Source organism: Mandrillus leucophaeus, unplaced genomic scaffold, assembly GCF_000951045.1.
Source record: "Mandrillus leucophaeus isolate KB7577 unplaced genomic scaffold, Mleu.le_1.0 Scaffold1702, whole genome shotgun sequence".
NCBI lineage: Eukaryota > Metazoa > Chordata > Mammalia > Primates > Cercopithecidae > Mandrillus > Mandrillus leucophaeus.
In genome coordinates this window covers 151,410-165,385 of record NW_012101702.1, presented here as the reverse complement: position 1 = coordinate 165,385, position 13,976 = coordinate 151,410, and the positions used below count along the sequence as shown (strand labels likewise).

Here is a 13,976-nt window from a genome sequence, read left to right as displayed (position 1 = left end):
AAAAATGATGTGAGATTAAATGAGATAATGCATGAAAGCTTAGCAGAGTTCTGCTTTATAATAAGTACTCAATAAATACTGTGTTTTTTTAATTTTATGTGTTTGAAACCCAATAAATACTCATCAAGTAAAAAAAAGAAAAAAGAAAACACAACAGCATAGATATTATTTATGAGAACGTGTGTTGAGAAAGGGTGGGAATTAAACAAAATTTACATTTTTCCAATCCTAAGAATTTGGCTTCAAGTACTCTAAAAATTAGCTTAGCCTACTGCCACACCTGAAAAAACCACACATATTATGATAAAGAAATGTGCCTAAAAAACAGTCAACATGCTTCTGCACTTTAGGACGAAGGAAGAAAATAGCATCAGACATTTACTCTGTAACCACTGTTATTTCTTCCAGTACTTTTACAGTATGGAGGTAATGGTACCTATCACTTTTCCCTTCAGCATGCAGCTGCATTTCTTACTATAAGCAATTAGTATTTTTTTCTGTATATCCAAAAACAGTTCTGATTTTGTAAATACCTTTAAAAACTTCAACATTCTTCAAAATAAAAAGTTTGAGAGGCAAGACTCAAATAAAAACAAATATAGTCGTACCTCCTGGATACTGCAGGCTCAGTTCCAGACCACCGCAATTAAGCAAGTATTCCAACAAAGCAAATCACACAAATTTTTTGGTTTCCAAGAGTTGTAAGAGTTACATTTACATTATGCTGCAGTGTATTAAGTGTGCAATGTCATTATGTCTAAAAAAAGGGGCACACATTAATTTAAAAATACTTTATTGCCAAAAAATGCTAATTAACTGAAACTTCAGCGAGTAGTAATATTTTTGCTGGTGGAGGGCTTTGCCTTGATGTTGACAGCTGTTGGCTGATCAAGGTGGAGTTGCTGAAGGTTGGGGAAGCTGTGACAACTTCTTAAAATAAGACAACAATGAAGTCTGCAGCATCCATTGGACTCTTCCTTTCACAACAGATTTCTCTGCAGCATGGAATGCTATCTGACAGCATTTTACCCACAGTAGAACTTATTTCAAAATTGGACTCAGCCCTCTCAAATCAAGCCACTGGTTTACCAACTGAGTTCATGTAATATTCCACATCCTTTGTTTTCATTTCAACAGTGTTCACAGCATCTTGACCAGGAGTAAATTCCATCCTAAGAAACTACTTTCTTTGCTCATCCATAAGCAGTAACTCCTCCCCCATTTAAGTTTAATCATGAGATTGCAGCAATTCAGTCAGACCTTTCAGGCTCCACTACTAATTTTAGTTCTCTAGCTATTGCAGTTACTTCCTCTACTCAAGTCTTGAACCTCTCAAAGTCATCCACGGGGGATGCCATCTTCTTCCAAACTCCTGTTAATGCTGACATTTTGACCTCCTCCCAAGAATCACGAATGTTCTTAATGGCATCTAGAATGGCGATAATAATTGATTCTCAATTACAGGTGAAACAGGAGGTTTTTGATGTACTTTGCCCAGATCCATCAAATGAATTACTATCCATGATAGCTATAGCCACATGAAATGTATTTCTTAAATAAGACTTGAAAATCAGAATTACTCCTTGATCCACAGGCTGCAGAATAAATGTATTGTCAGCAAGCATAAAAACAACTCTAATCACCTTGTACATTTCCATCAGAGTTCTTGGGTGATCAGGCATCTTGTTAATGATCAGTAACATGTAGAAAGGAATCTTTTTTTTTTTTTTCTGAGCAGTAGGTATCAACAGTGGGCTTAAAATATTCAGTAAACCATATAAAAAGATATGCTGTCATCCAGGCTTTGTTGTTCCCTTTACAGAGCACAAGCAAAGCAAATTTAGAATAATTCTTATGGCCCTAGAATTTACAAAATAGTAAATGGACACTGGTTTTAACTTCAAGTCACTAGCTGCATTAGCCTGGAACAAAAGAGTCAGCCTGCTTTTTGAAGCTTTGAAGCCAGACATTGACTTCTCTCTAATTATGAAAGTCCAGATGACGTATTTTTCCAATATATGGCTGTTTCACCTGTAATTGAGAATCTATTGTTTAGTGGAGCAACTTTCTTCAATGATCTTAGCTAGATCTTTTGGATAATTTGTGGCAACTACTTCATCAGCACTTGCTGCTTCACCTTGCACTTTTATGTTACGGAGACAGCTTCTTTCCTTAAACCTCATGAGCCAACCTCTACTAGCTCCAACTTTTCTTTTGTAGCTTCCTCATCTCTCAGCCTTCACAGAATTAGTTAGGGTCTTGCTCTGTATTAGCCTTTGGCTTAAAAGAGTATTGTGGCTAGTTTTGATCTCCTATACAGACCACTTAAACTTTCTATCAACAATGAGCTCTTTAACTTCCTCATGATTTGTGTGCTCACTGGAGTAGCACATTTAATTTCCTTCAAGAACTTTTCTTTTACATTCCACAACTTGGGCTAACTCTTTGAACATGCATTCCTCACTTGCCTTAATCTTTTCTAGCTTTTCTAGCTTTTGAATTAAAGTGAGAGACCTGAGACCCTTCCTCTCGCTTGAACACTAAGAGGCCATTGTAGGGTTACTAATTGGATTAATTTCAACAGGTAGGCCCAAGGAGAGAAAAATGGGGAAGGGCCAGTTGCTGCAGCAATCAGAACACATGCAACATTCATTGATTTTAAGTTCACCATCTTATAAGGGCACAGTTCATGGCACCCTAAGACTTACAATAGGAACATCAGAGATCACAGATCACCATAACAGTTATAATAATAATGAAAAATCTTGAAATATTGTGAGAAGTACCGAAATGTGAAAGAGACAAGACTTGAGCATATGTTGTTAGAAAAACGGTGCTGACAGACTTGCTTTACTCAGGGTTATCACAAACATACAATTTGTAAAAAATAAAGTATTTGCAAAATGCAATAAAGAAAGGGACAATGAAACAGGGTATGTCTGTATTGGCATTTTTCATAAAGCCTAGGCAATGTCTAGTAACACATTTGACTTTAATGTTCTCATGAAGAAAAGTTCCACAGGTCTTTGTGACGTGGTTTTCTACTGTTATGCACTTTGGTATCAAAATTCTCCTCAAAATCCAGGAAAAAAATGGCCTACGTACTGCCATGAAAACGTCAAACAACTTCAGACACAGGGCCATGAATCATTTCAATTCGATGCAGAAACCAAACAGCACCTAAAGTCCATGCCCCCAAATTTTAATAATTTAATGAGTTTCCAGAGGTTAAGCTTCAAAAGGCCTAATTGAACTACTTATTTATTTAAAGAAAAGCTAAGTTTCAGAACAACTTCATAGAGCTCTTTTTGATATGGCTTATTTACAGATACTCTGACTATATAAATGAACTACAGGCCTTTCTATGCAAGGCCAAGAAGTCAATTTAGGCCCAGATGTTGCAAAACTATGAGGCAGACAATTAGAGAGGACAATTCTGTTCAGTAATAAAGTCATTTGCAGGAAGCAGCATAAATGACAAGGAATGGTTGAATTTTCTCTAAGTGAAATCATGCCCCAAAGAGTTAAAGAAATCAATGACTAACATTAATTAACTGAATGACTAACATTCTCGAGCCTGCAGGATGGCAACTAAGAAACAACTTGTCCAAACACTGAAACTCCCTCTACTTAAGAGATAGAAGAACTGGCTGAAATCAGCTGGAACTAAGATGGCCAATGGAATCTACACAGAACCAGCTTGCTGACATCAGAGCCTGACTATCTACCATTTTTCATACTAACTACCCTAGAATTTGCTCATGTGACCCATGAGGTAGCATGATGAGATAACTGTGCATATCCAAGGACATTCCAGACCTCCCCTTTCCTTCCACAAACACCTACTAATCTCAGAATTCACCCCTACTGAATCTCTAATAAAAATACTGCCTTGAAACCAGCATGAGGAGACAGATTTGAGCTTGACCCCTGAGTCTTCTTGGGAGTTGACTTTCAATATATAGAGCTTTTCTTTTCTCAAAAACCCAGCGTCATAGTATTGGCTTCTAGCACACTGGGCAGCAAGCCCCCTTTGCTCAGTAACACAAGCAGAAAACCGTATACATTGGGAAACAGTTTACTTCTGGTTCAGATAACCTGAGAAATCTTAAAATTAAAATATTCACCTGTGTACCTAAAAGAGAGGCATCAATCATACAAAGATTACTACTTTGACATGAAAATAAAAGAAATTATGTGATTTTTTAACTAAAAATATCTTAGAGAATTTGGCATTCCTTGAAAATCTACTGTTATCTGGCAGAGTCAACAAGGAGAATTTTAATTTCTCTTGAGGCTACTTTACAGCTTTATGAGTCAGAGATCTCATCTCTTATTGCCATTAGAATAAGCAGCAGAAATGAATGCCAAAAATGTCTATATTGTCATATTTACTACAATTTCATTTAACTATTCAAGCTAAAAAGTAACCTGCTTTTCTAGTAAAACTAAAAATTACGTACAATTTAAATTTAGTTCAATTCTTTTCTAGGTCATTTATTTTCTTTCTTACCAATGTATCAGACCTGTGTTTCATTTCCCTTACAAATCAGCCTAAACCTCAGGGTCAAACATTTCAACACATGCCTTATTTCATTCTTGACCCTTATTCATCTATACCACCAATGACCAATCCGGCACCAATCTAACCATCACTTGCTCTGATACTGCTATCAGGATGCCAAGAAGCATTATGGTAAGGAATATAAGCATACTAATTCCACAACACTACAAATTCATGAATCTCCTATTTACTTGGTAGGCTAAGCATAATCAGCAATCATTTTTTCTATCTCTTTTCAATACTCTTCTATTGCCAAGCTTTATCACTAATTTCTAGAATCCAGTTTCATTTCATAATCAAGACTCTCATCAGATAGAATATTTCATATTGAAAAGTAGAACCTGTTAATTGCGGACCTAATAACTACCTTTCTAAAAAGTCCACACTGCAATTTTATACATCCCACCTCCTTAAAAATCATTACATATCAAAAATCTCCTCTCGTATCTTCAAATTTGCTACCTTAGGAGTTTCTTCCTCTCAACTCGGTTTTCCTACACTTTATTGTCCTCTAAATTACCATACTCTGCCTCTTTTCCATTATTAAACACGCTAAATGCTCACTATTGCTTCTATACCACCTCCTATGCACTTAAAATAACTGTGAATTTCAAACGTACAAAAGTTTCAAGAACAGTACAAATGTTTCCCGTATCTCCATTACCACTTTTCTTCCCTCCCTCTCTCCATATAACATACACACATAACTCCATGACCATTAATCTTTATTCTGAACCATTTAAAAGCAAGGCTGCTGACTTGATACCCTATTACCTCTAAATATCACAGTGTGTATTTTTCTAAAACATATTTCCCTACGTAAGTTGGGAAATCAATACTAATAACACTACCAATAACAATACTGGTAACAACCAAATCTACAGGCCCCATTCAAATTTTGTGAACAATGCTCTCTTTTCCTTTTTGGTCCACAAATCCATATACATTATATTTAATTGGCACGTCTCATCAGGCTCCTTCAATTTGGAATACTTTCTCAAGCTTTCTCTTTCATGTCCTCAGCAGGTTATAAAGAATACAGGCCTTACAATCTGCAGGATGACCCAAAACCTAGGTCTGTCAATGTTTCCTCATGACCAGATCCAGGTCATATTATCTTTTGCAGTAATTCCACAAACAAGAAGCTGTGTTTTTCTCAGTGCACCACTTCAGAGAACACACAATGTCAACGCATCCCAGAGCTAGTGAAGTTAACATGGTTACATTAGTATTTCCAAGGTTTTTCTCCTGTAAATTTGCAATGTTTGCTCTTTAACTGATTAGCATCTTTTGGGGACATATTGCAAGATCTTCAAACTAAGATCTTCTACTAGTCTCTACCCGCTAATTTAAAAAAAAAAAAAAAAAAATCAGCCACATGAATGAATACTTTGGAGAAGGGAATCCCAGGCAACGTCCTAATATAAGACTTTAAGTCACAAATGGGCTTCGCAAGTCTGAAGTACAAGGGATCAGTGTACCTGAAGTACAGTAGCAGAGAGGAACTTATCTTACAGATATCTGTATGTATTTCCCCTATCAGATGGTAAATGTTTTGCAAGAATGGACATTAGTCATTTTTATATCTCAAATTGCTTGATTCATTCATCATTTGTCGTATGCCTCCTGTATACATCAGATACTCTGCAAGGCACAACAGATCTAAACAATAACAAAGACAAAGACAAAGCTCACAACTTAATAGGAAAACAGAAATCTGTCATTGGAATGTAATAGGAAAATACAATGTAATAGAAGCACAAAGTTAAGTGGCAGTACTCCACATTCAGAAGACAGACTATCATATCTTTTAACTGTCAAGTTTCAAAAGTTTAGTTTCTATTAAGTGTATTCAATTTTTCAATTCCCATTCCCTCTTCAGTGTACTGCAATCTCATTCCTATCTCTAATGCTAAACCTGAACAGTTTTTGGTCTTAGTCTGTTGGAGCTGCTATAACAAAATACCTTAGACACTTGTTAATTTGTAAACAGAAATTTATTACTCGCAGTTCTGGAGGCTGGGAAGGCCAAGGCCAAAGTGCCAGTAGATGTGGTGTCTGGTAAAGGATCTCTTTGTGCTTCAAAGATAGTGCCTTCTAGCTGTGTCTTCACATGGTTCCCTGGAGCCTCTTTTGTAAGGGCACTAATCCCATTCACAAGGGCTCCATTTTTTTTTTTTTTTGAGACAGAGTCTCGCTCTGTCACCCAGGCTGGAGTGCAGTGGCCGGATCTCAGCTTACTGCAAGCTCCGCCTCCCCGGGTTCACACCATTCTCCCACCTCAGCATCCCGAGTAGCTGGGACTACAGGTGTCTGCCACCTCGCCCGGCTAGTTTTTTGTATTTTTTAGTAGAGACGGGGTTTCACCGGGTTAGCCAGGATGGTCTCGATCTCCTGATCTCGTGATCCACCCATCTCAGCCTCCCAAAGTGCTGCGATTACAGACTTGAGTCACCGCCCCACCCACCCTAGGGCTCCATTTTTGAGACCTCATCTCCTAAAGCCCTCACCTCTTAATACTACCACATTGGGGATTAGGTTTCAACACAATAATTTTGAGGCGACAGAAACATTCAGACCATAGCAGTCATCAATTACCTTGACAAACCCAAAGGATGTTTTAGAGTACTAATCTCACTTTAGGTTTCTGCCTTTCATGAAATTATCATCTCCTGACTTCTAAGATATCACACTTTTTTTTTTTTTTCCCCCTAGCCTCTCAGGCAGCTTCGCGGTCTCAATTATTGACTCTTCTTTTATCTGCTTTAAAAGCTGAAGTTTCAGCCTTCTCATGTTAGATACATACGAGATAATGTATTCCATTTTCCAAGCTGAATGATTCCTAAGCTAAATCTTCTAACCTAAATCTCTGAGTTCCCACTGCCTACTGGGCATTTCTATTTGGCTTTCCACATAGATATCTCCAAGTCAACATGTTTCACCTTCACAAACTTCTCCCCTTAAATTCCTACCACAGTAAATTACAGGACTTTCTAAATCACAGAAGTTAAAAATATGTCATCCTATACTCTTCCATCTCTCTCCCAACATACAAATCAATCTCTCGAGTCTTACAAATCCTATTTTTAATCTGTCAATTCCATCCCACTGTGACTGTTTAATCCCTGACTTCTTTTATATATCACTGCCAGAATCTTTTTGCCAATTTCTCTGTATATAGAGTTAGTTTGAATCCATCTTCTACAATAATGCCAAAGGGTTCAATGGAAAGAGAAATTCTACTCACTCTTCTAACCAAATCAATCATTAGCTCTCCACTGCCTTCAGAAAAGAAATTCGCTATTTAGCAGGTCACAAAAGTATCTTGATTTTGTACCACACCAATATCTCTATCTTTATGATGAGCCATATTTATTCTATGCCATATCCATTAATACACAATTGCATGTTACATTCTCCCCAAGTCTGTAAATGCCTTTCCCTAAGTGTGCAATATCCAATTCAACTCCTAAATTTACCAAGCTGTTACTACTCTAGTCAATTTCCCTTACCATCTCCTACCACAAGGTTGGATTAGCTACCTATCTCCTATGCTATCTCAGCACCTCGTATACCTCCTGTCAAGGTTTTATCACATTATATCAATATTGTTTGTTTACCATCCTTGAACTCTCGAAGAACAAATACACTTTCAATTCTATATCCCAACGGCTTAGAACAGTAGCTGGTTCATAAAACTCTGAAGTTCATTAAAGGAATGCATAAACTCATTTTCTTTATTATACAATATTTATTAGAATCAGAGAGACATTTTATGTTTCTGAAAAGGGGGGAAAACTCTGCTTTATATAAGGTGTTCCATGTATTTTTGAGTGCCTTAGTTGTGAAAATTCATTAACTCTACTTTTCTCTGGTAAATGTTACTTAAGGAAATGATTTTAAAACCAAGTAAAAAAACATTAAAAGGCTAAGAGAGAATTAGGGAACAAAATTTGACTTGGCAATTATGCTATTTCCCACCTTGGGTTTTTCTCATTAATATAATTGGGAAAGCACCCATTCTTAAAATACTACAGTACAAAATAATGATACATTTTCCTAATACAGAATATCAATTATCAATTACAATGATTTCCTTTTTAATTCTTGTATACTATTTATAAATAAGATTTTATTTGGATAAAAAATCAAAGATAAAATTTACTAAAATCTGTAAGTAGCAGCAGGGAAAATCTAATGACTGCTTACTGTGTATTTTGTTCAGTACTAATTATATGCATTAATTCACGTAATCCCACAAAAATCCTATGTGGTTGGTTCTATTATTAATCTACTCCCCTCTCTCTTTAGGAGATGAGAAAACTGGAGATTAAAGAGGTGACGTAATCTGTCAGTTTCACTAGCAGAAGTCGTAAAGCTGTGACTAAAAGCTCTGATGTCAAAGTTGATGCTTTTAACCACAGTACTCTATGCCTCCAGCTGTCCTGTTCAGAAAGGCCTCAAGAGAATTAATCCCTTGGAAGAAGTTTTCAAATATATATATACAAATATCTTAGAAATAAATCTGCAAGGTCTTAAAATACCAATTATATAAAAAGGAAATACTGATTGGTCCATTACCAAATTGTTATCTGCAAAAATAATAACAGTATGTTCTCTCACAGGAGTGTTTCACTGGTCAATCATGATCTACTATCTCAAAGGCTGATTCTATGTATTTCCAAGACTGATTTCCAAAGGACTACTGTCTAGTGTGTGCCTAGTGAAATGAAAAAAACACTCAGTGCCCATTTTATTAAAGAATAATATGAATAGTGGACATATGTGTGACCTACCACCACTTGAAGTGAAAATAATAAAAATACAAGAATTTTTTTAAAACTCAGTGCCCTCATATCTTTGTATCTCTGATTATAAGGTAACATTCTGAAATCTGCAACTACAAATCACCAGTAAAAAATTACAAATGAGACTGAATTTGGCACAATTAACAAATTCTATCACATTCTTAAAAAATAAACATCTTTAGACTTTTGGTAAGACCATATAAAATAGCACAGCACTACTTTTCTTCCCTTAATTGATGTGCTTTCAACTAAAGAAATAACCAAAAAACAGCTTCCTCTTCACATATTATTCCCGTTCTCTAAATCACATGCCCTTAAAAGAAATAATCAAATGTCTAGAAAAGGATAGCATTTTTTTCTGTACAGAGCCGAATAAATATTTTAGGCTTTGCAGGCCATATGTTCTCAGTCAAAACTACTCAACTCTGCCGTTGTAGTGCACAGGCAACCATAGACAATATATAAACAACTGAATATGCCTGTGTTTCAATAAAATTGCATTTATAAGAACAAATAAACTGAGTTTGACACACAGGCAGTAGCATGCTGAACCCTGGTTCACAAAGCTCTTCCAGGCCGTACCTACCAGACTCATCAGAGAGCAAAAAGCACACTATTTCACTGTATTCTCCCTAAAGAAATTTCAGGAGATTATATGTCTAATTAATATCAAAACATGTAAAATGCTTCATAAAATATGACACACAAATGCTTACAATCCCTATCATTTTTAAAGAAAGACTTCCTGCAAGGTTCTTTACAATGGCATAACTTTATATTGACCAAAATGTAATACAAAAACACAATGTAATGCTCCTTTTTCATTATTTTAATTTATTATTGTTTTTGAAAGAATTCTTTCAAACATAAGAAAAACCAAATTTACTTTAGGTTTTTAGAGGTGAATTTGAATATAACCATATTAAACTTGAATGGCTAAATTAATTTTCAATTACTATTTGAGAGCAAATTACTACTGTTGGTAGGCACTTCAGCAAATATAGAGATGCCTATTTTCCACTCTGAAAATAATACTTGATACAAGAGAAGGTAAAGGGGGAAAATACTGATGTAAGAAGTGATCTGCAAATGCCTGAGGTAGGTTAGAGTCAAGGGAAAAGAAAAGTATAAAAATGCATTGCTACATCCTGCTATTTAGCTGTTTTACAGACGACTGGGTGTATGGATAGAGGAGAAGTAGTAGGTATAAATAGGTCTCAGTTTACAAGCAAATTCACTAAAAAGAGGAATCTATAATTGTCATAACTACGTAAAATTCACAGCTGTTCTCTTCAAAGACAGATAGGAAAATTTCCATTTAACTTCCATTTCAAATTTTCTTATTTCAAAAGAAATTAAAAACCTTCTGAACAAATGCATACCTTCAGCCCACAGGGTAGTGTTTAATAATAAATATCATCACAATAGTGTAGTATTATGCTTAATGAATGTAGATGTTAAGGCACCTGAAAATAAAACATTTCCAAAAGTAATTTTCTCACTTACAATAAAGCTCGAAAGCTTTGCTTTTCTCCATTCTACAGGTTACAAGAAATGATAACAAATAAATAAACCTAAAGAGGTTCTTTAAACACAACATCAGATATTTTGAAGAATGAAGTGTTAAGAATAACAGGTAATAAGAGTATTAGATATGCTCAGAATTTTTTAGCTTTTTTTAAATCACTATTTTAAGGGAAATTTTTCATGGACAAGCAAGTGGTTTTTTACAGATAATATAAAAAGGTATATTTAATAATCTCATACAATTATAAAAAGGCACATTTAATAATCTCTCAACATACTTAGGAAATGTCCTTGATTTAAAATTAAAATTATTTTATGACATTTTGCAAAATGTCAAACTGTATATTTGATATATGTTGAGAACTATACTTATTCACGATGCACAAGCATATTATAACTTTGTGCTGCAACATGTCACTTAGAAACTTTCTGAATTTGGATAAAGTCCAAAGTTAACTAAACTCTTCTGTTAGAGTAAGTGAAACCACCTGAATTTCCAGTTTCCCATTAAAAGAAAAAAACCAAGATTTTACTTCAAGTTCACTTATAAGCAAAATTTCCTCAATTACATATATGAATATAAATAATACTTTAAAAATTACTTACAGTAAATATCCGTCTGCCAGTTCGATCAAAAGTTACACAGTACACAGACGACAAGTGTCCAAGAATTCGTTTATGCATTTTCATGTGCTGATATACTGCAGTTGGAACAAGTCGCTCAAGTCTGTATTTCCCATTCAGCTTCCTTGAAAACAGAGTATCCGCTACCAAGAAAAAGAAGGAAAATAAATGTAATCTGGAAATTAATTTTCTTAAATTATCACCTTGTAAGAATTCATATATTCCAATTTGTCATGTGCTGGTAAAAATAAAGATGCTTTCTGATATACATGGCTTCTAGTTAAAAGTCTTTAAAGTACTGAATAAAAACATTGTTTCACCTAAAATAGGTCAGGCACTATCATTCTCACTTTGTAAGTAGGCAAATGGAGTTAAATGACCTGTCCAAAAATCACAAAGTAAGGCATGAAGCTAGGATTAAAGCTCAGATTTCTTCACTTTCTGGCTAGCGCTCTTCAAAGGCACTTAAAACTGGAACCCAGTGTACTTTTCGCTAACCAGTAACACTTGAACACTCTGAATCTGACAGGCAGAATGATATTTAAAAATATCTTTGTAACAAGTGAAGACAAAGGAATACATCATTTGCATTATTAAAAAATAATAATTAAACCTGGAATCTTGCCAAACACCTGTATAATGATTCCTTATTTAGAATCCATTAGCTTTCCCTTTCAACTCATTCGTTCTAATCATCATTCAAGATTTGACTGAAGTTTATCTTCTGTCCCAAAGCTTGATACACTGACTCCAGCCGAAAATGTCCTCTTCCATCTAAATTACTACTATACTTATTTTCTATACTGGTAACTTATGGACAAAGAAGGTGCTCAATAAATAGATGTTGACTGATCTGCAGGTACATTATTAACCTACAGATGATCTTCTAATACAGGCTTTTTTTTTTTTCTAACAGTGACTGCCATCTACATTGGGTAATTAGCATTAGGTATCTCACTTGAATTTAGCCTTAAAGAAAACTAAATATATATACAAACTACTACTTAACCAAGGTACAGAGCCCAGTAATTATGCCCTAAAGTTGGTAAAACATAAATATATTGGTTGTATTATAAAGAATCTCAGTATTGCTTATATTATTCACATCCAATAAATGTTTGGCTCATACTATATTTCCAGCCACTGTGCACCCCACTGCCCCCACCCCAAACCCCCAAAGAATCTCTGGGCCTGGTAGGAGATATACAGCCTTCACAGGTTCCTAAGCAATAGTATTTCAAAGAATAATTACACTATGCGTGTATGTTCTTTTATCACAGCAATAATTTTATATTCTGATACAGTATTTCTCTTGCTGTTAGCATGTAAGTTCTATGCAACAATCTACCACAACACTTGGGAATTTCTAAGACAAGGTAGGACAGTTGTGAATTAGCATATTTAGGCTTAAGTCGGTTATATAACAATTTAACAGACACTCAGTAAGTTTCAATCATAGCCTCGTCCCCTGATACATTTTCTTCATGCCCATGAATGGCCTGGTAAAAGACAACCTCCAATGCTTTGGCTCCAAATGTATTTAATGCAAGAATCACACAAAAACGACAGACATCAATTTTCCTGCCAAATAAGAACTAAAATCATCTTATCCAAACACCAAGGATCACTCACATCTCAGATTCACCTGTCCGTTGTAAGAAAATAAGTGATGACATGCCACATAAACACTGACAGTATTACCAAGATGTACTTTAACTCTAACCAAATCAAAATGTCGAATTTTAGGAAACTAACAGTGTTCAGGTGTGAAAATATGACTGTTGGAAATAATATATCAAGACACGTTTCTTAATGATGATTGAGCATTAGTATATAGGTCAGAATTTTTAAGATAAATTTGATATAAAGACCATCTAAAAATCAGAGATGATGAAGTATTTTATAAGCAAAAACTACTTCTCTTAAAAGAAAATGTTACTGCTTCTTAAACACAGGTTTTACTGAATCCTTGACCTAGACTGGGATTAAATCCATTTTCATTTTGGAAGCCAATTGAAAAAAAAAAATAAGAATAACCTTTTCAAAGTTACTTTACAGTCAAATTTTCAAGCAACATTTTCCAGAATTAGGTGAAATATATTTATAGCTAACACTATATTCCACAGTATCATTTGTAATGCTTAGCTACCAATTAACTATTGGCTATCTATACTATGACTATATTCTGAAGGAAAAGGTACTTAACAGAGTCCTGGCTCTCAAACATTTACAAAGTTGTGTAACAGCACTAAAAGATGTGACATACAGAAAGAACATATGTAGATTCCCAGGTGATAAAGTGGTGGTTCAAAGTTTCTAACCATAGGATTTAGAGGAGAAAATATAAGTATAGTTCAGTAGTTGCACAACTGAAGAGGCTGAATTTGAGGAAGGCGTGACCATATCAAATAGGTAGATAATTTTTATAAAGAGAGAAGGATGAGCTAGGACTC

At 35.0% G+C, this 13,976-nt stretch overlaps 1 protein-coding gene across 1 annotated transcript in view; it reads right to left on the bottom strand.

Annotated features, from left to right (window-relative positions):
• The window catches only part of PHIP (pleckstrin homology domain interacting protein), a 114,348-nt gene that overhangs the window by 84,872 nt on the left and 15,500 nt on the right, over positions 1–13,976 (bottom strand). Inside the window, exon 3 of the mRNA XM_011976895.1 lies at positions 11,506–11,666. Coding sequence (XP_011832285.1) covers positions 11,506–11,589 — 84 coding nt within the window. The 5' untranslated portion in view covers positions 11,590–11,666. The remainder of the gene's footprint in view (positions 1–11,505; positions 11,667–13,976) is intronic.